General features: G+C 36.0%; 1 protein-coding gene across 2 annotated transcripts in view; it reads right to left on the bottom strand.

Moving 5' to 3' along the window:
• Positions 1–25,403, bottom strand: part of Xrn2 (5'-3' exoribonuclease 2) — a 73,815-nt gene that overhangs the window by 38,548 nt on the left and 9,864 nt on the right. The window contains exons 2-20 of one of the 2 annotated variants that reach the window (XM_042666435.1): positions 23,317–23,444; positions 23,123–23,234; positions 21,595–21,706; positions 20,472–20,530; positions 20,306–20,395; positions 19,479–19,551; positions 19,190–19,240; positions 18,615–18,772; positions 15,718–15,792; positions 15,498–15,631; positions 15,340–15,397; positions 15,150–15,257; positions 10,713–10,757; positions 8,787–8,918; positions 4,958–5,076; positions 3,585–3,720; positions 1,509–1,616; positions 1,332–1,421; positions 99–171 (exon numbers count right to left, since the gene is read on the bottom strand). In XM_042666435.1, the coding sequence (XP_042522369.1) occupies positions 99–171; positions 1,332–1,421; positions 1,509–1,616; positions 3,585–3,720; positions 4,958–5,076; positions 8,787–8,918; positions 10,713–10,757; positions 15,150–15,257; positions 15,340–15,397; positions 15,498–15,631; positions 15,718–15,792; positions 18,615–18,772; positions 19,190–19,240; positions 19,479–19,551; positions 20,306–20,395; positions 20,472–20,530; positions 21,595–21,706; positions 23,123–23,234; positions 23,317–23,444 (1,861 nt within the window). Of the gene's footprint in view, positions 1–98; positions 172–1,331; positions 1,422–1,508; positions 1,617–3,584; positions 3,721–4,957; positions 5,077–8,786; positions 8,919–10,712; positions 10,758–15,149; positions 15,258–15,339; positions 15,398–15,497; positions 15,632–15,717; positions 15,793–18,614; positions 18,773–19,189; positions 19,241–19,478; positions 19,552–20,305; positions 20,396–20,471; positions 20,531–21,594; positions 21,707–23,122; positions 23,235–23,316; positions 23,445–25,403 lie in introns of those variants that run through there. The other variant, XM_042666436.1, reaches the window with a different exon arrangement.

Here is a 25,403-nt window from a genome sequence, read left to right as displayed (position 1 = left end):
CATGCAAGGCAAACACTCTACCACTGAGCCACCAACCCAGCCTGACTGCTCAATTTAAGCTACCATGGTAACAAAAAAGAGTGATGTCTAAATTTTACCTTGCCATGCATATTTCTTCCCATTCAAATCAATAGCAAAATCTTCAGGGTAGAAGTCAATAATACTTGAATCCTATATTAAGAAGAAAAGTATAAAGAATCAAAACAGCACACATACAGCTCTGTTACAAAGAACGTGATTTGAGTTTTGTCTAATTAATCAAGCCTGATGAGGAAATGAGGTAAATTTCATTTAAAAAACATTAAGTTAGGCTGAGAATGTGGCTTAGTGGTAGAGTATGTGCCTAGTACATGAAGCCCTGGATTCCATTCCTCAGAACCACATAAAGAGAGGGGAAAAAAAGCGGGAAGTGATGATGTGGCTCAAGTGGCAGAGTGCTAGCCTTGAGCAAAAGAAGCTCAGGGCCATAGTACCCACACCCTTAGTTCAAGCCCCAAGACTGGCTAAATAAATAAGTAAATAAATAAAGTAGATGATCAATTGTAGCCAGAGTAAAACAAAACTAACAATTTTATTTAAAAGATTAACAGAGGCTAGGTGTAACAGCTCACAACTGCAATATCGTCTATGTGGGGGGGTTACCCAGGATAAAAAGAAAATTTCCAATGCAACAAATAAGCCAGGTGTAGTGGAGTATGCTTATAATTCCAGGTGTGAGTAGAAAGATCTAGGTGAGAAAAGAGAGACACTATTTTAAAAAAAAATAAGGAAGGAAGGAAGGAGGGAAGAAGGAAGGACAGACAGACTAGGGATTAGCTTAAGAAATAGAGGGCCTGCCTAAACATGCATGAAGCCATGAGTTCAAATCCTAGTACTAAAAATAACCTACCAAGTAGGCTTAAAAATAAAAATTTGCCGGGTGCTGGTGGCTCATGCCTGTCATCCAAACTACTCAAGAGGCTGAGATCTGAGGATTGTGGTTCAAAGCCAGTCCAGGCAGGGAAGGTCATGAGACTCTTATCTCCAATAAACCACCAGAAAACCAGAAGTGGTGCTGTAGCTCAAGTGGTAGAGTACTTGCCTTGAGCTGAAGAACTGAGGGACAGCTCCCAGGCACAGAGTTCAAGCCAAATAAATAAATAAATATAAAATTTTTATTTTCTAGGTAAGGGACTCAAGGATTTAAAAAAAGCATGGAAAAATGTACAAAATAACCTAAATACGTTGTTTCTGTACTTTAAAAATTTTAAACTATGAGATGCAAAAACAATTGTAGTAAAATATATGAGAAAAACTTGGTTATGATATCCTTAAAATACTAAAATACTCACGGGATCACTCATAAGCTTCCGCCATGATGGAGGTAAGAAATTACCACTTGCAGCTGGAAAGACTCCCATAAGTTGTTCCAGTGGCTTAAACTGTGTGCAAGATAGAGAGAAGTAAAGCCTCCAAATTATTATCTAATCCAAAATTCCATTTTTTTCATCAACTCTAATCAAGCTTACCGGTTTTGTTCCCTTCTCAAAATCAGAAGGCATGTCTGCAATACCTTCAAAGTCTGAAGCAAATGGTGCATAATGGAATGGGTAGTACCACTTCCAGGAAGCACAGCCCTATAATCATTAAAAACAGCACAAACAAAAATCTATGTCAGTAATAGGCACACTGAAAAAAAAATACTAGACTATTAACCTGTAATCTATTTATAAAAATACCTGTGAATTCTTAAAATTGTTTTGACGAAATCTCTTGTTCCTTAACTTAAAAATATTGTAAAACATCTTTAATCATCAGAAGTTTAGCATCACGTTTATACTCACAAACACAATTTGGTGAAGATGAATATTTGATGACATTTCTTTCTAACTCTAAGCTACTCATCATGAAATAAAAACAAGAGCAGTTGAAGCTGAGCAAGCAGGTAACTGGAGCTATCAATGGAATAGTAGCTAAGTATTAAACAGCCAAAAGTTTTATTTTATGACACACATTACTATATTTTCATATAATTTTCTCTTGTTAAAAAAAAGCTTAAGTAGCCAAGTGTGGTGGCTCACCTCTGTAATACTAGCTACATAGGAGGCGGAGACTGGGAAGAATAACATTCAAAGATAGCCTAAGTTGACAGTGGGACTCTATCCCAATCAATAAAAAAGCTGGGCATGGTGGTACACATCTCTCATTCCAATTACAAGGCTAGCATCAGAGTGAAAGCTTACAAAAAAATAACTAAGGCAAAAAGGTGGTATAGCACCTGCCTGCCAAGCCCAAGAACCTGAGTTCAAACTCTACTACCAATAAAAACCAAACACACCTGGGTGTTGGTGGCTCATACCTGTAATCCTAGCTACTCAGGAGGCTGAGATCTGAGGATCACAGTTCGAATCCAGCCCAGGCAGGAAAGTCCAAGAGACTCTTATCACCAATTAACCACCACAAAGTTGGAAGTGGAGCTGTGGCTCAAGTGGTAGAGCACAAGCCTTGAGCAAAAAAGCTCAGGGACAGGGCCCAGACCCCGAGTTCAAGCCCCAAGATCTGAACAAAAAAAAATAAAATAAAATAAAAGCAAACACAAAAATAACGAAAAACAAAAAACAAAACCCATAATCACTACCACCACAACAAAAAACAGGCTATATTCATAATAAAGACATGTCTTTTTGACAGATATTTTGAATGTGCCTAATAAATTAAAATCTTGTAAGTAGCAGTGAAACAAACAGAATAGTATACAGGCCGTACTTAGTAAATAGTTTGTATTTACTTAACTTCATCAACTCCCAGGTCATACCAAACTTAATCTGGTTTGCTCTGGAGCATGGAAACCAGGTTATTAACTATCTGTTAAGATCCTCAGTATTTCTACTTAATTTCTCAGCAATCTGACATCTCAATTTTAAAAAGACATGCATCAGATACAAATCACTTCAGTTAGAATTTACTTTATGTAATATTACTATATTACAAAAGGGATACTATCCTTTAAATCCCTTCCAGATTTGTACTGGTATGTTCCAGGATTTGTCCATTGTTCCACTATTTAGGGACTATCAATTACCCAATTATCTTAAAATCTTAAAATTTAGAACCACTAAAATTTAGTTATCTTAAATACAAAATACAGCCAACCACACTACTTGATGCTGAAAACCCTTAACACAGCAAAAAACTTTGTTTATGCATAATACCTAAGGCACTTCTAAGCCTTTTCAAATATTATGGCAGCTATATATATATATGTGCATGTGTGTGTAAATGTGTGTGCATAATGGTAATAAAAATTATTAATGACAAAAATAGAAAGCTTTTTAAAAAACGAAGCTGAGCCAGGCACTGGTGGTTTACATTTGTAATCTTAACTACACAGAAGGCTAAAATCTTATCTCAAATTACCCAGCAAAAAGCCAGAAGTGGAATTGTGGTTTAAGTGGTAGAGCACCAACCTTGAGCAAAAAAACCCCTAAGAGACAGAGCCCAAGCCCTGGGTTTTATTTCAGAATATTCAATATTAGATATAAATATAGAATCACTATTATTCTAAAATGCTTAGCGATATATTTAGGTAAATGTATTTTTGGTACCTGATAATAATATCGAAGAACCCAACAAAGTCCTTCAACATAAGACTGTACAACCTTACGACGGAATTTCTCATCAGCTGCATCAACATCAAATTTGTTCTTGTAGTACCGCTGCTTCCAACCAGCTTCCCATAACCTAACAACCAAGTAAAGCCAGTTTATATTTAATTAATACACTTGCATAACAGAGTGGCTACTGATTTATATCTCAAATCAATTTATATTTAATATCCAGGAGAAGTGTCAAGAAGTTGATATAGTCATGTAATTATTTCTAAGAGTCTACTTTCATAGGATTTATTAAAGACAGTTAAACATGAAAAAAATTCAAATACTGATTCTGACAAGTCCATTACAAAACTGGATTTAAAAGAGAGAAACCTTTTAAGTATATGCAAGAATGCTTGTGTGCTTAAAATTTTAATACCACTTTACGTTTTTTTTTGATTATGCAAAACCTTTAAAACTACTTTTTATAGTTGGGCACGCTGATATGTAATTCTAAATTTGGAATTCATTCATATCACTTTTTTCATTCATTAATTCCCTCTCCCTACTCTCACTTCTTTATTTCAAGGCTAAGATGGAACCTAGAGACTGGCAGAGCTGGACAACCACTCTACTGCTGAGCTCTGTTAACACACACTGCCTACAACTCTCAATCCTATCTCCTAAAATTTTGGGATTACAGGTATGCACCATGATGAGCAGCTCGTAAATTCTTAGTGAGCCAGAATTTTAGTATTCTGCATTAGGAGTTCAAATCTGGACTTAGTTATAGGAAAGGTGTTCATTTTATTTTATGATAATCTCAAATTTCTGGATCACTTAAAAAATCTATTATAAATTTCAAGTACACAGCTAGGAGGAAATTCCTAATCGTGAAATAAAACTGCATGCTCATTTGTCGTTTTTAGCAAAATAATGATTAGAACGATTTTTTGCATATTTCATTGTGGAGGAAAGCCTTTTCAGTTGAGAAGATTAAACTGCATTCCAGTCCAAGTAAAACTGAACTTTCTAGCTAAGCAGCTTGCAAATTTAATCTCCAAACAGTAACATTCAGATCACATCTTCAGAGCTAAACACCTCATGTCTAGCATCATGATCCAGTGCCTGGTCTCAGAGGAAAAAGTGGCTTGAAGATGAAAACCTGCATGCATACTAATCTAGATACTTGGGAGCTAACAGCTATAGCTTATACATCTCACCGGAATTTACTGACTATTCTAACTCTCCACATTAATTACTGATGGATAAAAAGATCACAGGTGCAAGTCTTAAGGCACTGCTGCTCTAAGCTAAATAGCAATAATTAGACTATATCTATTTCAGCAATTTGCTAACAAAGTGCTACTGAAAAATAGTTTCACCTGACGTTATCTTCCGGCTCTGGTTCACTGTCACTGTCTTCTGCTTTTCTCTTAATTCCTCCTATCGGAGATGGGGAGCCATCAGATGTGAAACTTGTATTAGGAGATATTGAAGGACTCTGCAGACAATTATGATATTACAGAAGGATTTCATTACTCATTTTATACAAGATACATCCAACTGGTATTATCTACTATGCTTCACAGGCACTCATTTTTAAAACAGCCATTAATTAGATATAGCAAATATATTTAGAAAGTAGACTGATCTTGTCCAATTCTACCCTCCTCTCCAAGAGTAACACAAGACATAGTTTCATATGCTTAAACTAGAAGGAATTAATACAATTAAGAGAAAAATTGCTCATATTAAAAAAATTATAATTTTTTCCTAATTGCAGAACTTGAATTGGTTCACTTTGGCAATCATTTTCACAGCAAAATTCTAAAAACAGAAAGAATAGCAGTACTGAGAGGAAAAAATCCACATATAACATACCTATGTAACATACCAAAAAAAGCAACAATAGAAATAAAATAGACAATGTTGTATTTAGTAAAGATTCTATTCCACACTAATGGTTCAATCTAGTACAACCACTCTAGAAAGCAGTGGGATTCTATCCAGTAACTGTTAAATAAAATTCAATGTGTAATAATTTTAGTCATCTTAGGAAAAAAAGCAGATTTTTTATTAGTATTACTAATGCCACTTTAAATTCAGTATTAGTTTCCCTTTGTGCCAAATTCAACTAGCTCAACAATAAGGCCTTAAATAATTTTATATTTAATTTAAATATTAAGAGACCCTTCTGCAACTTTACTTAAGTAAATGAACAAATGACCAAAAACCTGTGGCAAAAACATGCTTTCCTTCAATTATTTAAAACATATTAGAAAATTCAAGCAAACTGAATTATCTTAAAATTGAGAACTGATAAGGCTATTTTAATAGTAGTAACTAAAACCTTTACAAGGAGACACTTCATACCTTAAGCTCAGAATAGTAAAATCAAAGCAATATTATATATCACATAGAACTTAAAGCATTTGCTTTTTAAAAAAATCAATGTCAATCTTATATTAAAAATTCAATAGAAATAGTTCAGGAAGATACTTCAGTACTTGTGATAAATTATTAAGTAATATGCTGCTTTTCTGACACATGTGGTTTGGGTAAGACAGTAAATTATCACTATTTACTAATGCACTTGGATTAAATTATGTGTGGCATTCCTATCAACCAAATACAAAAGTCATAATACTTCTCCAGGCTGATTGTTCCTACCTTTAGGTTTTAAAAAAACAATGTGGCCGGGCGCTGGTGGCTCACGCCTGTAATCCTAGATACTCAGGAGGCTGAGATCTGAGAATCGCGGTTCAAAGCCAGTCCGGGCAGAAGAGACCGTGAGACTCCTATCTCCAATAAACCACCAGAAAACCGGAAGTGGCTCTGTAGCTCAAGTGGTAGAGCGTTCGCCTTGACCTGAAGAGCTGAGGGACAGCGCCCAGGCCCAGAGTTCAAGCCCCACGAACGACAAAAAAAAAAAAAAAAAAAAAAAAAAAACAATGTGTGTGAGGTCTTAAGCTTAATTTTCAGTACCAAAAAACTTAAATACATAAAAAATGAAAAATAGTGTACTTTTAAGAATAAAAGCTGTTTATCACTTAATGCTAAGTATCTGCTCTTCTGCCTCTCCCAGTAAGTGCATGCTTTTCTGAACATATTATATTCACACAAATTTTTTCTTTCTTCCTTTCTTTTCCTTCCTTCCTTCCTTCCTTTCTTTCTTTCTACTGGTAGTACTCAGTTTTGAACTCAGTTTCATGTTTGCTATGCAGGGCATCTATCTTCTCCAAATTTCTTTCTTTCTTTCTTTTTTGGTTGGCTGTGGGGCTTGAACTCTGGGTTTGGGAGCTGTCCCTGAACAATTCAGCTCAAGTGAGTGCTCTACTGCTTGAGCCACAGTGCCACTTCCCCTTTTCTAGTGGTTTATTGGAGATAAGTCTCAAGGAGTTTTCTGCCTGGGCTGGCTTTGAACCGAGATCCTCAGATCTCAGCCCCCTGAGTAGTTAGGATTACAGACGTGAGCCACTGGTGCCCTGCTTCTTCAAATTTCTTAATGTTTTTGCAATCAGCTAGCCTAAGTGCTTGCTTCAACAGTACATATACTAAAACTACGATGACATAACAAAGATTCGCATAGCTCCTGAGCAAGAATAACACAAAATCTGTGAAGTATACTAAAAAAAAAACCAAGCAAACAAAACACAGCCTCAACTATAATAAAACCACAATTCAGAATGTAATATTTGAAACTTCATATATAAAATATCTGATAAAGTACTAACAATGCTGACCATCAAGTACCAAGTGCTAGAGACCACCAACCATGACCAACAGGTTGAAAAACAGAAAACACTCCAAACTTTATAGACTTCCTTTAAAGATTAGATAATTTGGCATCATGAATTCTTTAAGCTTTGAACATTCTGAAAGTGAAAATCCACTTTTTAAAGACTAATGCAATAACTGGTCTCTCTAGGAATAATTATGTTAAGAATGGATAAGACAGAATAGAGTAAGTAAACTAAGTACCAATCTCCCCATTCCTTCTTGCATGGGAAACATGGATCAATAGACGAGCTCTACGGATCAAGTCCCATGGTGTCTGAATATAACATTGGATTCCATCTCAATGCAAATAAACTGATAAACTTTACATCTAAGGCCACTCTGAGATTGAGATGAAAACACTATCAACAGGATATTTGGAAATCTCACACTCTCAGATCTTTGCAGGAATGTATACATGTAATTTTGAATGGTAGATAAGAACTTCTTATGTTCTATTCAGCTTTTACTTTACTCTGTTTTCTTGACTTATCATGTCCTGCTCTATTAGTGAGTCAAGAGAACAAAAACCATTAAATCAACCAATACAACAGAAACCCAGGCTGCTTCTCTCAGAAGATGCAAAGTTTCACTTTGAAAACTGCAAATCCTAAATCTTGTAGGTGTGAATTTATGTAAATACAAGCTGAATCAATGTTCCAATAAAGCAAAAATTCTACATGTAGTTTCCTTCTAATAAGGAATACATGAATCAATAGGAAAACAATAATAAAATTTAAATATTCAAATTTATGTAATTTCCTGATATTTTATAACAAAAGTATACTACAATATTTAAACTTCCTTTTTTACTGCTAGCTCTCAGTTCATGGTCTCTACCCTCATTCTGAGCTCATGACAGTTGCTACATAGACCAAGGACACTTTGCAGAGTGTAGATTTTAAAGCAAGAAGGGATACATGTGGTAAATCCATTCATTTCCTGAACTTACAAACAGGAAATAACCAGAGTTTGGATTATAAAGTACTATGTCTCAATTGATCTTAAAATACGATGTCTAAATTATACAGTCTGCTTTTGAGAATCTAAGAAACACTATCTTGTAAAATGCTCATAATTGGTCCCTAGGATGAAGCAATAAGGGAGCAAAATTTGCCTTTTTCTCTTCCCTTATGTTTGAGTCTCTTAACACATCCCAGTCATGCTTCTAGCATCTTCCACTCCCTAGTTCTTTGAGGTAGAGGAAAGCAGCTGTGATCCATTTGCATTACTGGAGCAATGCAGTATTGCTTATATTCATATGCATCAATTGTCCCATGTTTTTTTCTTTTACATCACAAAGATAGATTTAATAGAGTAAAAGAAAAAAACTTATAAATAAAACAGCCTGATTAAGGGATAAAACTGAGACACACAACTCTAAGAACTTTGTATTTACCACTCTTCAATGCCACACAAAAGTGAATCACTTACAGAATTATTCTGCATCCTCATTTCGTAGGCTGCTTGTCTTGGATTACTGGCTACTTGAGAACCTGGTGAATTTCTTGCACCCAAGGCATGAGGGGTCAATATTCCACTAGGAGTAAAAGCTGGTTGATCTCTCTAACATAAATGAAAATAATTGAAGAAAGTAAAATTAAATCAGAACACAGGTGACAAAAGAAACAAAGGCAATAAAATACAGAGTTCCCCCATCTTATATATTTAAGTACGAAACTTGCTAAAAGACCAAATGGATTCCCATTAGCATTACAGGGTTATCTACAGTTTGAGTTGATGGCTATTTATATTCTGCAAACAACAGTCTATAATACTTTATTCTGGCTGAAAAGTACATATAATATTCTGGTACATAGAGTCAATTTAAGTTTCATTATGCCAATCCATTATTTATTTACAATTTCAGAAAACATTCAAGATAGAATTTCAAGCAAAGAAAATAATGTTAAGAATAGATTTTTAAGAAGTCAAGTGTTACTTATACTTAGGAAAAACATTAATCTGCCTATCACCTTACTAAGATTTAAAACAAATTGACAAGATATATAATTATCTCCAACAGGTAGTATTTCATGGCTGACTGATAAAATAGATGCTGACTGAAAGAAAATAATAATAGTATATAAGGTAGAAATCAAATATGCCCCTCCTAATATAAGTGATTTTGAACCTACATGCAACAATTAAAAATAAAAAAACTCTACTTCCAGTTTCCTGAAATTGCTCAACTCCAATAAAACATAAGAAAAGTCAGTCCCTAATTCCATGACTTGGAAAATCCAGTTGAGATGAGAAAAACAAGAATTAAATAAGTTAAATTAACAGAAAGCATCATGAAATTAAATATGCAAATATTACAGGCAAGAAACAGCAGAATTAAAAGAAAGGACTGTTTGACCCACAGTACTAGGACTAAAACCAACAAGGAATATCTTATTGAAAACATATAATGTGAGTGGTAGCAAACAAAGGCAATACATTTTTTAAAATAAGATTTTTATTGTGAAAATACTGTACAGAGGGGTTACAATCACATGAGCAAGATAATAAGTACATTTCTTATCAAGCATTGTTGCTCCTCTTTTTTCCCTTCCCTCCTATCTCCACAACCACATTCTCCCCTCTGCCCACCCCTTCCCCTCAATACATTTGTGTGTGTGTGTGTGTGTGTGTGTGTGTGTGTGAACTGCACAGCTAGAATCAGACCACATGATAAGTGCCTGGGCGCGCGCGCGTGTGTGTGTGTGTGTGTGTGTGTGTGTGTGTGTGTGTGTGAACTGCACAGCTAGAATCAGACCACATGATAAGTGCCTGGAAAGCCAAACTAAGGTAGAAGTGGATTCTGAAGGGATTAAGGTGTCAGGTGATTTCAGAGCAGGGAAACAAGTTTTCTTGTGTTTTAGGAAGATTAACGAGAAAAATGTAGAATAAAATTTGATTACTTTCATTACAAAACAAAACCTATTGTAAATAATTGTAATAGCTAAGTAATCACAGCTTCTCACCTCCTGCCCAAGTGTATCCCAATTCCATACTGAGAAAGGACTTCTTTAAAAATTAAACCGAGGGCTAGGAATGTGGCTTAATGGTAGAGTGCTTGCCTAGCATGCATGAAGCCCTGGGTTCAATTCCTCTGTATCACATAAAAAGAAAAAGCCAGAAGTGGTGCTGTGGCTCAAGTGGTACAGTGCTAGCTAGTCTTGAGCAAAAGAAGCTAAGGGACAGTGCCCAGTACCTGAGTTCAAGCCCCAGGACAAGCCAAAAAAAAAACAAAACAACAAAAAAAAATTAAACCCAGTCTTCTTTCCCAAAGTAATAAAGGAATAAAGTTACTATGATGAAAATACTTTTCTCAAAAACTGTAAACTAATAGCCAATTTCATGATATTAACTCACCTTCATCCTTTTTCTTTTTTCTCTCTGGCGTCTTCTAAAACTGTCCTAAAAGTATAAAATCCACATAGTCTGTCAAATAATTACACAAAAATGTCAGAGTTAAACATTACCAGGAATGATTCGGACGGCCATTTTTTAAGTTCTAAAGGAAGATCCCAAAAGTCTAGGTACATAATTAAACTATGAAATAAACTATATATTCAAAGTGTTGCTAAGAACTGTAGATCAGCAGAAAGACAGAATTTTTAGATACAATTGTTCATAAATTTTAATTTTTTTTGACATTTCGGGAAAGTGAAAGAGCCACAACATAGACCTTGGTTTTGCCCTGGACAGAAGAAGGTGCCAAAGTGGAAAAGACACAAATAAGAAAGTAATCCTCAAGTTATAGCTAATTGTAATTACATCAGATTACCACTGTATAAAGATCTACAAAAGAGATCGTTACATTACTAAATGCTTAAAAGTTCCCAACTCTACAGCATGAATAGCAGAGGGGGAAAAAAGTTAGCAAACACAAACTCTTCACTTGTAAAAAAAAAAAATCCATCAATGGACAAAAGAAATTCAGTATGTACTGCTTAACCTAAGACAATTTAATTCACAAAAATCTCTGGTCCATGTTGCTTCTTCTCCTCCTCTCATTTCAGAGGGCACCAGGGTTTTAACTGGATGGATTTGGGCTTCACCTTGCTACATACTGGACCATTACAAGGTTTCACATGCTCATCCTCAACTTTTCCTAGGTTATCACTGCTCTGAAAGAACAGCTAAAATGACCACAGCTTATATAGTGGCCTAAAATGAGGTCCAATAGGTATGACAAGGGTGGCTAGGCAACTGCATTTCTGTTTTGCCAAGTCAGGCTTGTCAATTGCAACACAGTATCTTAATGAGATCTGAGATTGGTGCTTTCTGCCAAGAAAGGAGTTAAGACTCTGGATACGTAAGGGTATATGTCTGAAGTGATGCTTAGCTGACCTATGCTTCTATGCAGATCTAATAGACTTGTCCCTATTCAACATCTCCATCTGGATTATTTCAAATTTAACATTTCCAAAATGGAATTTCTACACTTGCCTTTCACTTGCCCCTACACTTGCCCCTTTCACTCCAAGTCTTTCTCATAAGGGTCGCTCAGTACTTTAGCTGCTCAGAAAAAATGCCATGGAGTCATTCTTTTTTTTTTTCCAAGACTGCTACTTGAACTCAGTACCTGATGCTTTTGCTCGGTCTATTGCTCCATGCTTCCAACCCCCACGGAGCCATTCTTGACACATTCCTTTCTCTCACACTCACAATCCATTTGCCAATCCCATTGGTTCTACTCTGAAAGCATATTAAATGGCTGGAGGCAAGGCACAAGTGGAGAGCGGCTGCCTAGCAAGTGTAAGACCCTAAGTTCAAATTCCATTCTCTCTAAAAAACAAACAAAAATGTTCAGAATCTACCTCTTACCATCTCCAGTGCCACCCTCTGAACTCTATCTTCTACAGGCTCACTGCTTCTATTATAGTTAGTTGACATAGGGTAACTAGCAAGATCTTCTTATACATGTCAGATCTTGTCACTTTTCTACTTAAAAACTTTACTAATGCACTAATGAAAAAGCTAAGGTCCTTAAAATGATCTGAAGGATGTCACCAGATCTGGATCTCCAACATCTTTCTGACCTTATCTTTACTAATTTCCCCTTGCCTCCTCTGTTCTTGCTATATTGACTTGGCCCAGGCTATTCTCTTAGTATGAAGTGTTTTCATCTGCATGGCACACTAGCTCACATTCTTTAGGTCTTTATTCAAAGTCATCTGTGAGGGAGGGCTTGTCAACTTTCCTAAAAATGAAACCTCTCCATTGCCACCTTCCCAGATACTTCCTCATCTGCTTTATCTTCATCTACCACCTTCTCTACCATATTATACAATTTATGTGGTTATCATGTGATATTCATCTCCCCCAGGAGAATGTAAGCGCCAGAAGGACGGGAATGTTTTAGTTTTAGTTTGTTGCTGTATTTTTAACACTCAGAATTGTGACTGGCTCATGTTGAATAAGCCTTTGTTTGTAGGCAAAAAACATCAAAACATAATAGTATCACATTTCTGGACTAAATGCTTAGTTTTCTTTTTCCTGTCCATAATGGGACTTGAACTCAGGGCCTGGACACTATCCCTGAGTTCTTTTGCTCAAGGCTAGTGCTCTATCACTTTTAAACTACAGTGGTGGTTAACTGGAGATGAGTATCACACTCTCCTGCCTGGGCTGGCTTTGAACAGTGATCTTTATATCTCAACCTCCTAAGTAGCTAGGATCACAGGTTTGAGCCACTGGTGGGAGCTAGATGCTCAATTTTAATAATACATTCCTGTGCTCTCCTTCTAAATCCATTCTCCTGATCTACTAAGTATATCTAAGGGTTAATAGTCACATTAGCAGAACAACATACTACTAGCTTGGACCTCACTTATCTTACATCTTTTTTTTTTTAACTATGAACTCCTTTGGAAATCTGTCAAAAGACACAGACATACTTCCTAGAAAAATACATATAACTCATATAAACTTTAACACTGAATTTCTGAGGGTTTTCTCTGAGTCTAGTCATATGGAAGGACATTATATGCCTTTGAGGACACTAAAAAAAAAAAAAAGCTTTAAAATATCCTCTTCACCAGATCAGCTAGAAACCATATTAATTAAATCTGAATCACCAGGTAGTTATCAAATCCCATGCTTTTCACTCTAATGTTAAAAGTATCAATCATACTAAATGATAAGAGTCTACGTTAAAACAATTCTTCTATTCTAACATGTTGCATTTATGATGCCAAATAGCAAAGGTTTTTTTGGGGGGGTATCAGTCCTAGGCTTGAACTCAGGGCCTATACACTGTCCCTTAGATTTTTACTTTAGGCTAGCAGTCTACCACTTGAGCCACAGTTCTATGTCTAGCTCTTAGGTGGTTAACTGGCATAGACATTCCTGCCTGGGCTGGCTTTGAACTTGATCCTCAGATCTCATCTTCTTGAGTAGATAGGATTATAGGCATAAGGCACCAGGTTTTTTTGTTTTGTTTTTTGTTTTGGTTGAAACATATATGGCGGTAGATGAGGCAAAACTTGTGTAATTGCTGAAAACTGGGTTTAAAATGTCTAAACATTTGATAATCCCAGGCAAAAATTCAGGTCTATAATTAAAATTTTATAGTGAAAACTCTTGCAGTTACAGAAGATTACCAACTATTAAAAGTTTAAGGAAAGAATGCTTATAAGTAAGTATGTTATATAAAATAACAAAATCCTAAAACTAAGAGAATGCTAGAGCTACAATATACAAAAAGGAAAATACTGTCAGTTCAAGAGATTATGAAGCAATGCACCAAAATTACTGCTTTACTAATTGTTCAAAATCAGTTAATGAAACAATTTCCTTCACTCTAAGAAGCTACTATCTGCTCATTTTGCCCAATGCTCACCTCCTTTGCTACTTGCCATAATTAATCTCCCAACCACTCTACTTCCACACTGCTCTTCCTTCATTCCCATCATCTCCCCAGGGTCACACCTAGCCATTTTACCAGGTGCCTAATCATCTCAATCCAGCCCATCTGGCAACTCTAATGGCTTCTCTCTTTGGGAGAAGTCCTTTTACCTCTCTAGAACTTTTTCTTCTTGATGGTTCATGTTTCCCAAGGCTTTTATGAAAGACATTCTCACTATACACAAGATTTCAAAGAATTTCAAATTTCCATTCATGTCTGTAAGTACTTCCCATCAAATAAAGTTCTCTAATATCTTTCAGAACTTTTCCTTTCTCAGGTATCCTGTAGTCCTTCAAACTCAACGTCTCCAAAATGAAATTCAATTGCCTCAAAGCCCCACTACTCCCAGTATTTGCTAACTCAATAAGCAGCACCAGCAAATTTCTAACTGCCCAAGCCAGAAACCTGGACTTTTCCCTTAGCATTCAGTCAACACATATAATCTTAAGTTTCTTCCTTTCCATTTCTCTCTTAGGAACTACAGGCAGCTTTCCCTAGGTCTTATGTTCTTCCAACCCCTAGCTGATATAATCCAACCTAAACTCTAATACTTAACAAGTAGGACTTAGCCCGTCTTCTAAAATATTTCCTATGAAATATGGCAGCCACTGGCTTACTACTCCTATATCATATCCTTTTGAGGACACAGGTTTTTGAATTTATATCCTAATTAAGATCAGGAAGAGATGGGGAAAATTACAATGCAACTCAAACAGCGTGCAATATATAGTTCCATAGAGAAAGCAATCAAAGCACTGATGCTCATGATTACATTATTGTTGATATACTATAATGATAGTACAAAACACTCAAAGAGGTTAAAAGTACAATCACAGGATCATCACAGCCTATTAGAGACAGGAGCAATTTTAGCTACTGCAATAGAAACACTTTACCTCATCATCCTTTCTCTTTTTAAAAATGCTATCCTCAACTTCACCAACTGCTAACATGATCATCTGTACTCTCTGCAGATTGACATAACCACTTTCTGTAAGGTAACCCTGTAAGTGATAAAATACATGTAAAATGATCTTCTTAGAAAGCAAACACTTCTGTTTTAAAATTATTCAAGAGTAAACTCACCCCAGTTTTGTGCACCACGTTTTTGTATATGTTAACCAAACGGTCAATTGCACCTTCCCTGCCACCAGGAGACAAACACGCATTAGGACCAATAGGCTCTGTAAAGTCAAGAAGGCTAAAATAGTAGTTAGAAAATACAACCATATGAATATACATACCTAATCTCTAATGATGGCAAATGAGGAAGGAAGTCATTTCCCACAAAGAAGCACATGAACACCCAGTCATCAATGCTTCTCTCAACATCAAATGTGAATGGTAGGCTGGCCATGGTGAGTTCTCTTTCCAAATACTACAATCAAAAAAGAATGCTCCCATTAAAGCTATCAAAAGCTACCCTATTTTATGTGTCGGTTTCCAGTAGCTGTTGATACATACCTCACGAAGAACATTCAGCCGGAGGAAGATAAACTCTCCTTCTGCACAAGGAAGACTATCTGCAAGTTCATCATGCTGTAAGAATTAGAGTGGAGATTAAACATACCTAAGCCTTAAAAGTTTATTGTAAGAAAGGCAAGCAATATTTTAAATCTTTTTGTAAAAAAAGATCCACTTTAATTAAAGTACTAAAATTTAAGAAGCCCACCACAAACCATTTGGAAATAAAAATTACACATAAGCCAAATCATACCCAGACAAGATATGGTTTACCTTAACTTACTAACTGGCCCAAAGCAGCAAGGACTTCCAACCCAAAGGTTGGAAGAGAAAATATTTTAGCCTTTGGGGGATACATACAGTCTCTGATGCATTTTCTTCCATGTTTTATTATGTTTTTACATCCATTTAAAAACATGAAAACCAGAGACTGTGGTAACACAGAAGGGACAAGAATCTGAGAGAGACATAAAAAAAGGAAGAACAAAACCAAGAACCACAAATGAGTTGGTAGGAGGGCAGAACACTACAAAAAAGACAAACCTACAAAAGAAAAGCAGCATGGAGTTCCAAGCCAAGGCTGTCCCAGGCTCCCTTGGAGGGAGAGGCAAAGCTGAAGACTATTGCAAGGTATTACCATTGCAAGGTAATATAGACATCCCCAGCAACAGACTGTCAATTCTAGCTTCAGAAATAGCTACCATAGTGCTGGGAAGGTGGCTCAGTCGTAAAGTGCTTGCTTTGCATGCATGAGGCCATGGGTTCGATTCCTCAGTACCACATAAGCAGAAAAAGCCAGAAGTGGCGCTGTGGCTCAAGTGGCAGAATGCTAGCCTTAAGCTGAAGAGCTGAGGGGAAAAAAAAGAAAAAAGAAAAGAAAAGAAGAAAAAAGAAAGAACTAGCCATATCCCACAAGCCTTAATACCAGCACTGAGATTTGTGAAGCAGCTACTTCTACTATGGGAGGCTAACATTGGTGAATAAAGGCATTTTGTCATACTCACTACCTCAGAGAGCAATAGTAAGATATTACCTTTAGGGAATGCCTATTGTTCAAAATTGAGTTTCTCTGAGGAACTCAGAATTAGGAGCAATCACTGCTCAAAGAGTCTTATCATATGGTACTATGTCAGAGTCTGGGTCACAAGAGGTGGTTGAGAAAAGAGAAATTAGAGAGATTAGTAAGAAACTACATTGTCAACTTAGGCACCAAAGATAGCTGCTCAGGATGACTAGCAAAGACACGTAAAGGAAACATAGGACTCCCAGGTTAGTCATGAAGCAGAGTCACAGGCGTATGGGGCTGGGAAGGTGGCTTGTGGTAGAGTGTTTGCCTAGCATGCATGAAGCCCTGGGTTTGATTCCTCAGTACCATATAAACAGAAAAAGCCAAAAGTGGTACTGTGGCTCAAGTGGTAAAGTATTAGCCTTGAGCAAAAGAAGCTCAGGCTCAATGCCCAGGTCCTGAGTTGAAGCCCCAGCACTGGCAAAAAAGAAATACTACACACAGAAGAGAAAGATAAAACAGGAAAACACAGGAAAGAATAAACCCCACTAGATGAGTAAAATAGTAAGGCAGTTAAGGAAGGATAAGTAAGAGGTAAACATCATAAAAACAATAAAATGACAGGAAATAGGATATACTTTTCAATATTAACGGTCTCAACTTTCCGATCAAATGATATAAAACAAGCTGGTGTAGCTTGAGATCTGAGGATCAAGGTTCAAAGACAGCCTAGGAAGGAAAGTCTGTGAGATTCGTATATCCAGTTAACTATCAAAAAGACAGAAGTGGAGATGTGGCTCAAGTGGTAGAGCACCAACTTTGAGCAAAAAAGCTTAGGAACAGCATTAAGTCCTGAATTCAAGCGCCAGAACTAGTACATACAAGACAAAAGAGATATAAACAGAAGCTTGGATTAAGAGGATCTACTTATTTGCTGTCTGTAAAAAACAGGTTTAAAGGACAAAAAAAAAAATCCAAGTTTAGAGACTCTAAAAGCAGAAGTAGTTACACTTACATTTAACAAAACAGATTTTAAACTGAAACTAGTTAAAAACAAAGGTCGCTTCATATTAATAAAGGGAAAAAATCTATCAAGAGGAAACAATCCTTAATAGACACATTGACAGACCTCACAACAGTAATAGACTTCAATATCCCACTCTTACGAATACTGTAGATGGATCATACAAACAAAAATGAAAAAAAAAATCAACAGAAAAACCAAACAACATTATAGACTAAATAAACTTAACAGACATATAGAGTATTTCATGTAACAGTTGCATAATATACATTCCTCTCAGTAGCCCATGGAACTTTCTCCAAACTATATAATACCTTAAGACATAAAGTCTTAGTAAATATAAACAAACTGAAATAGCTCCCAGTATCTCATCAGACCATAATAAAATACAACTATATATGAAAACTATGTTTATTGGAAACCTGTTAAGTTTACTGGACATGACCTATGTCAAACTAATGTTAACATTTTATTCTATAGCATGTATGGAATCATGTTGTATTTCCTTTTATTCTTTCACTTCTTTTTCTCCTATACCCTATTCTTAAAGCAGAAACCCATTTAAAGGCAACTGGAATAACCAAGTAAACTCAAAATACCTAGAAACTAGGATTAACTTAAAAGTATCAAGAAGTTTAACATATCTGACCAATGATTTGAAACAATTTCTACAAACAACAACTTCTACAAGCAACAGACAGTATTAACTATGAGAACTTGAAGGAGACATAGGCAATGTTAGAAAATGTATAAAGTAGAACAAGTATGTGTGTACATATTTTTAAATACAAGCTTTCTTTCAAGTGTTTAAAAAGATATACCTCTTTGGGGAGTAGTCTGAATCAATTCCCATCTCAAAGGTCTTACCTTTCCCTTCTTTTCTCTCGGCAAACCTTCACAATCCTTGACCTCATGTCCAAATTGATTACACAGACCACATGGTTTGGGTTTGTTTGGTTTAAATTCTTCTCTAATAATGGTAAAGTTGGGCTCATGTGTAGCAAGGCCAAGCATAATGAGATCAGCTATCAATCAACAAGGAAAAAAAGATACTGAACACAGAGCACTTTTGAAATAATATTTTACATAATCAAAATACTACAAGACATCAACACAAATCCCCCCCACACAAACAAGAGCAAAACCAAAAAGGCTAAAACTTCACAGCATTTCTCAGTGAAGAAAACCTCCTGACATATGAACCTACAATTACTACACAGGATAAAACAGGACATTTCTCATTCTAAAGATATATGTAATTGTCTCAAAAGGTTGAAAAACATGAGAAGAAAATCAGCAACAGAAAAAAAAAAAAAGAGTGCTAGGTAATCAGAGGTCACAGACTACACAGCAACTCAATAGTAGTTCCCTATAAATTTAAAGTAAACAAGAATGATTACACACCAACCCACTGACTCTATGGTTTAATACAAGAAACTTACCATCAGCTCCACACAAACAATGATGAGTATTTGGGTCATGATTAGGCTGGGCTAAAAGTAATGAAATACACATTTATATAAATATATTACACAATACAGAAATCATGATCCCTTTCCAAATACTTTCTAGTCAATGGCGTTTTTTATTTTGGGGGGATGACAATGCTAGAGATTAAACACAGGGCCTTGCACATGCTAAGCAAGCATTCTTAACATTAAGCTACATTCCCACACTAGTTTGCCATTCTTTATTTCATAGAACATATAAATATTTATAAGTGAGTTTTACCTCTTTGTCTTCTAATGTAATCCATGATTTTATGTTCTCCTTCACCAGGAGCACTAGCATCAGATAAAATAACCTATTAAAAAAAGAACACTTTCAGTTCATCTCATTTTCTATTGGCATAAAAAAATGGGAAGAAGTAGGTATCTTAAGGAAAACTAAGATAAAAATTCTGTAATATAGTATTATTAAATTTCTCTGAAGTAAGGTATGCATGGTAAAACACAAAATATATTGTACTGATTTAACTTACTATATGGAATGAAAAAGAATAAAATGTCTAGGTCAGACTCAGTCATTAGACTAATCAATTCACAAGTTCCTATTGTTTTCACTACTATCCAAAGATATAGCATCAAAACACATAAGCCCCAAGAATAATCAGTAAGACACTAAAATAATAATTTACATGTCTAAATAAGGGAAATTGTTATAAACCTAAAATTATGCAAAAGTTCACTTAACTTTTATGAGATCATGGTCATTTTTGGAAAGGCAGTCCATAACTTTAAGCTGCTGTATATTGATATAACAGAAACTTTTATTTAAGAATAGCATTCTTATATACTACTTTAAAAATCATGAATCCAATTTTATAACTTTGCAAGTGATGATAAAAGAACAAAATTGGCATTGAGAGAAAATTCAGCTATCTAAACCTTGACTATACAAGCTACCCCATTTCCAATAAGCTTCTTGGAAGCTTCTCTTTTCTCTGACAGCCAACTAGCATTTTAAGGGGGGAAAAGTACAAATAATATCAGTCATATCAAAGTACTGACTCAAATAATCACTTTAATCTTCTTGAAGCACCAAAATGTGAAACTTACTGTCAAATTTTTCCACCCAGGGTCATTATTTAAACGATCAGCTATGTAATAGCGAAGGCATTTAGCAAGATTGTCCATGAACTCAGTTCCCTAAAATGATAGAAAGAAATAAATTAACCTATCATTTAAGAGTTAGCAATAGCTAGCAAAGTCTGAGATTACTTACTGGTGTAATACAGTTGCTGTCAAACCTTTCTTTTATTTCTTCTGGAGGAAGAAAGCCACCTAGAGAAGAGATGCAATGTTTTGTTTGCCCCATAAGCAAGGCAAATTAATATTAAGGCAGAAAAAATTAAATACAAAAGAAAAAATAATGTTGTTACCTGAGAAGTAATGTTCCCCTTTGGGGGAAGAAAATAAGATTTTTCCTCCTTTCAAATTTAAGTTAAACTTTAACAAGACTATCAAACAACATATGGGACGGACACACACACACACACACACACACACACACACACACACACACACACACACACACACACCCACACACACCCCTATCTCCTCTTGTTACAATCTAGTATTTTATAGTTCTACGTTACATTAAAAACACAAAGTTATGAATTTATTTCTCTGCAAAAAGACTGACTGAACACATGCATGTGTAAACACATGTGAATTAAAGGACTTAGTTTTTTTTAAGGGTTTTAATTTTGATAGTATTTCTTAAGATATAGATGCCACCAAAAGGTGAAAAAAAAAATGACGAGCTTTTCACAGCTTTGTATGTGAAACAGAATTATGAACCAGCAGACTAAAAAGCCTTATTTTGCTCTGTATCACTAATTAGCTGCTTAACACACAAATATACTTCATAATTTTATCTTTCAAAAGAATTTTTAGAATAGTATGCTGTCATAAATACAAACAAGTTTTAGATCTTAAGTTTATAGACACAAGCTGTGAAGTAACTATATACCCTTATACTTTCAACATATTGAAATAGCATAATAAAATTTAATCATAATTACAAGTTGATGGTACCTTTTTTACTCCAACTATAAAGTGTAATTACCTTGAACCAATAAATGTGGCTTTCCTGGTCTATTAGAATGCTTCTCCATTTAAATTATTATATATAATTTTGCCACTTGGCTACAACCAACCAGACTTTATACCTCAAACACATGTGGGTTGGGAATGACCCAGTCCCAGTGAGTGTCAGCACCCCCTGACCTTCCCTTTCTCCTCTATGAGATTCAGTCAGCTCCTACCTATATATAACCACAAAGAATTTCAAAGCTTTGGGGAGCCATAGTGTAAAATCCATCTACTAAACACACATTCTCTACCTTTTGCCAGTATTTCCTCCCTGACTCGCTGCTTCTCAACTGCTGCTTCCATTCCTTCCTTTGATGCTCTGAACCTCCTTGAACGTTGCTGGTTCATTTTAGCACGTGGTGCCTGAAAACACACATTGCATATTCACACAATGCTATTCAAAATATTCACAAATATGTATACTATTTTCAATCAGTCATTCTTATAAAAGTAGTACTATGTTTAATAATGATTTCATAACAAACTCAAATGGTTATAAACTTAACCTTGGATAAAGAACCTAAAATCTGAACCTTGTTAAGTGAGCAAGTCACGTAACAAGTAGAAAACATCCAATGAAACCTTATCAGTTCATTCTACCATGGACCACATTTCTAATGCCATTCTCAACATACTAAATTAAAAAAAAAAAAGTTATTTTTCCTATAATCAGTAAGTTTGGGATTATGATTTATTTTCACTTTTCTTATACCTTGGGCCCAGCTTGTCCCATTTCTACCCTCCCATTCCTACTGTCCATCAATCTCCAATCATTTTTCATCCTTAAAGAAATGGGAAGCTGGGAGCCAGTGGCTCACGCCTGTAATCCTAGCTACTAAGGAGGCTGAGATCTGAGGATCATAGTTCAAAGCCAGACCAGGCAGGAAAGACTGTGAGACTCTTATCTCCAATAAACCACTAGAAAACCGGAAGTAGCACTGTGGCTCAAGTGGTAGAGTGCTCGCCTTGAGATGAAGAGCACAGAGACAGTACCCAAACCCAGAGTTCAAGCCCCACGACCAACCAAAAAAAAAAAAAAAGAAAGAAAGAAAAGAAATGGACAAGCTGGTCACTGGTGCTCACAGCTGTCACCCTAGCTACTTAGGAGACTGAGATCTGAGAATCGTGGTTCAAAGCCAGCCTGGACAGGAAAGTCTGTAAGACTCTTTATCTCCAATTAACTACTAAAAGTTGGTAGTGGTGCTGTGGTTCAAGCAGTAGAGCGCTCACCTAGAGCTGAAATGCTCAGGGACAATGCTCAGGCCCAGGGTTCAAGACCCACAACCAAGAAAAACCCCAAAACAAACAAAAAGTTGGAAATGGAACTGTGGCTCAAGTGGCACAGCACTACCCTTGAGCAAAAAAAAAAAAAAAAAAACAAACCTAAACGAAACAAAAACAAAAAACCCTAAGGGATAGTGCTCAGGACCTGAGTTAAAGCCTTAGAACTGGCATCCAAAAAAAAAAAAAAAAGGACAAAAATCACTTTCTCTATCTTCTAACTCCCAGAGTTATCACCTGATTTCTTCATTCTACACCCTGCATTTTATTTAGTGCCTATAAATGACTGAACTCACTCATGGATCTATGTCTCCCTCCTTTCCACACTAATTCTTTCAAAGTGAGCGTATTCACAAATTACTCTGGTACAAAACAAACATTATACAATATGAATGAATGAAACACAACATTTTTCACTTTTTAGTTGACTTTCATTCTAGACATTGTCACTGGAAAACCTACAAAAACAAGAAGGTTTCTAATTATTTTAGCACTTACCACTCCATCTATTGCCATGTAGAGAAGTCGTCTTGGTCTTACAATATTGAAAAGTCTGTCAATGTACTCAAAAATTGCAACCATCATTTCATCTTCATTTTTTGGTGCTGGTCTATAATGACAAGCAAACAATGGGATTTAATATATTGTTTTCCCTGTAATTTGTGTATGAGTGACACAAATAGGTTACATACTTATCTTCAGGATGAGTACAGGGGTGGATGATTCCATTCATATCCAAATACAGATTATCAAACTCCACATCATTTGGATTAGGTTTACTGGCATCAACTGGAATCTTTACACCATTGCATTCTTTTGGCTACAAGGAAGCAATAATTAAGTAGTTTGATAATTAAGTAGATTCATTTCTGAACTGGAAATAAAACACTTCAAATAACCTTTATATTTTTATTGTTAAACTGAAGTTGTTCTCCCATCCATAGTAAGTGAATGGCTTCTAACACAAGTTAATTTTAAACAAGTAGATGATTTTTATCAAATTCCCAAATCATTCAAATGTCCAAGTAAGAGATGAAAAGATCCCCGTAAGAGTTTATTTCCCTTACAAAAAAAAAAGTTTATTTCCCTCACCATTCTCATTAATAAATCCTGTCAAATTAACCTAGAATGCCGGGGGGGGGGGGGGGGGGGGGGGGATGAAGCCTCTCCATTTCATGCCTTCACTGCCACTACCATAAATACCAGGTCATCAATGCTGACATAAAAGTTCATAGCAACCCTACTGTAAACTGTTTCACCAGTATACTCTCACATTTCCAGCTCAGCCTCTACAATGTCATTTATCTTTCTAAAACACTAATGTCTGTGTCTTAATTTTGCTTCTATTTTCAAATGATTCCCACAGCAAGTAGAAAACAATGAGCCTGGAGTAGTCTTCTATCCTGCCACAATATTTTTTGAATCCCACTTTCTACTTCCAAAGTTCCTAGGAAATACTTTCTTCCTTCAATGCTTTGTCTTAATGCATTTCATTTGACAGTCCCCCTTTCCCCCATCAACTCTTGCTTTCTTAGATATTATTTTTCTAGACTCAGATCAAATGTCACTCATTTAGAACATCTTTTTATAAAGATCTTTCCCCAAGAAATTACTGCCTCTTCCTCCTACACTCCTTACATCATTGCTTATTGTCTTACAACACTGTCGGACTTATATTTGTCATTTCATTTTTAAGTTCTTCAAAGGTAAGAGCTAGCTAGACACTGATGCCTCATGCCTGTAATCCTAGCTACTTAGGAGGATGAGATCTGAGGATGATGGGTCAAGTCCAAGAAACTCTTATATCTACTTAATCATCGAAAAATTGAAAATGGAGAATCTGGCTCAAGTGGTATAGTGCTAGCCTTGAGTAAAAAAGAAAAAATAAAGAAAAAAATAAATAAAGCTCAGGACAAATGCTCAATCCCTGAGTTCAAGTCTCAGGACTAGCACACAAAATGGCACACAAAATGACTACTTCCAGAAGTAGTCAATAATGTTTCATAATGATATTTATTACTTTTTCTCTTCCAGGGTTCCAACAGAAGATTAAGATAATAAGATCTGTTCTGCTATCAATAGTAAAAGTCGGGCTGGGAAGGAGGCTCAGTGGTAGAGCACTTGCCTTGCATGCCTGAGGCCTTGGGTTCGATTCCTCAGCACCACATAAGCAAAAAGAAAAAAGCCGGAAGTGGTGCTGTGGCTCAAGTGATAGAGCGCTAGCCTTGAGCTGAAGAGCTGAGGGACAGTGCCCAGGCCCAGAGTTCAGGCCCCACGATCGGACCAAAAAAAAAAAAGTAAAAGTCACTTTAAAATAACAGTTCCCCAAACACATATAAGGCAATAGCAAAAAGAAAAAAAATTAAACAATTTAAAAGCCCATTATATACATGCTATATCATGGGGTTTTTTTTTGGGTCGGTCCTGGGGCCTGAACTCTGGGCCTGGGCACTGTCCCTCAGCTCTTCAGCTCAAGGCTTGAGCCACAGTACCACTTCCAGCTTTTTCTGTTTATGTGGTGCTGAGGAATCAAACCCAGGGCTTCATACATGCAAGGCAAGCACTTTACCACTGAGCCACCTTCCCAGCCCCCTGTACTGTAGTTCTTATCCATGCATGGTGTTCCAAAGGTTCCAGTGGATACCTGAAATTGAAGGTAGTACTAGACTACATTTGTTTTTTCATTATTATCTTCGTTCTCAGCATAACAATTTCCTTTATTATTTGTTGGCTTATTAAGAATGTTCACTTTTTTTTTTGGTCAGTTGTAGGGCTTGAA

Source organism: Dipodomys spectabilis, unplaced genomic scaffold (genome assembly GCF_019054845.1).
Source record: "Dipodomys spectabilis isolate Male_0828 unplaced genomic scaffold, ASM1905484v1 ptg000365l, whole genome shotgun sequence".
In the NCBI taxonomy this organism is placed as follows: domain Eukaryota; kingdom Metazoa; phylum Chordata; class Mammalia; order Rodentia; family Heteromyidae; genus Dipodomys; species Dipodomys spectabilis.
The sequence above is the reverse complement of the archived record's forward strand: the minus strand, read 5'-3'. Positions and strand labels throughout refer to the sequence as shown.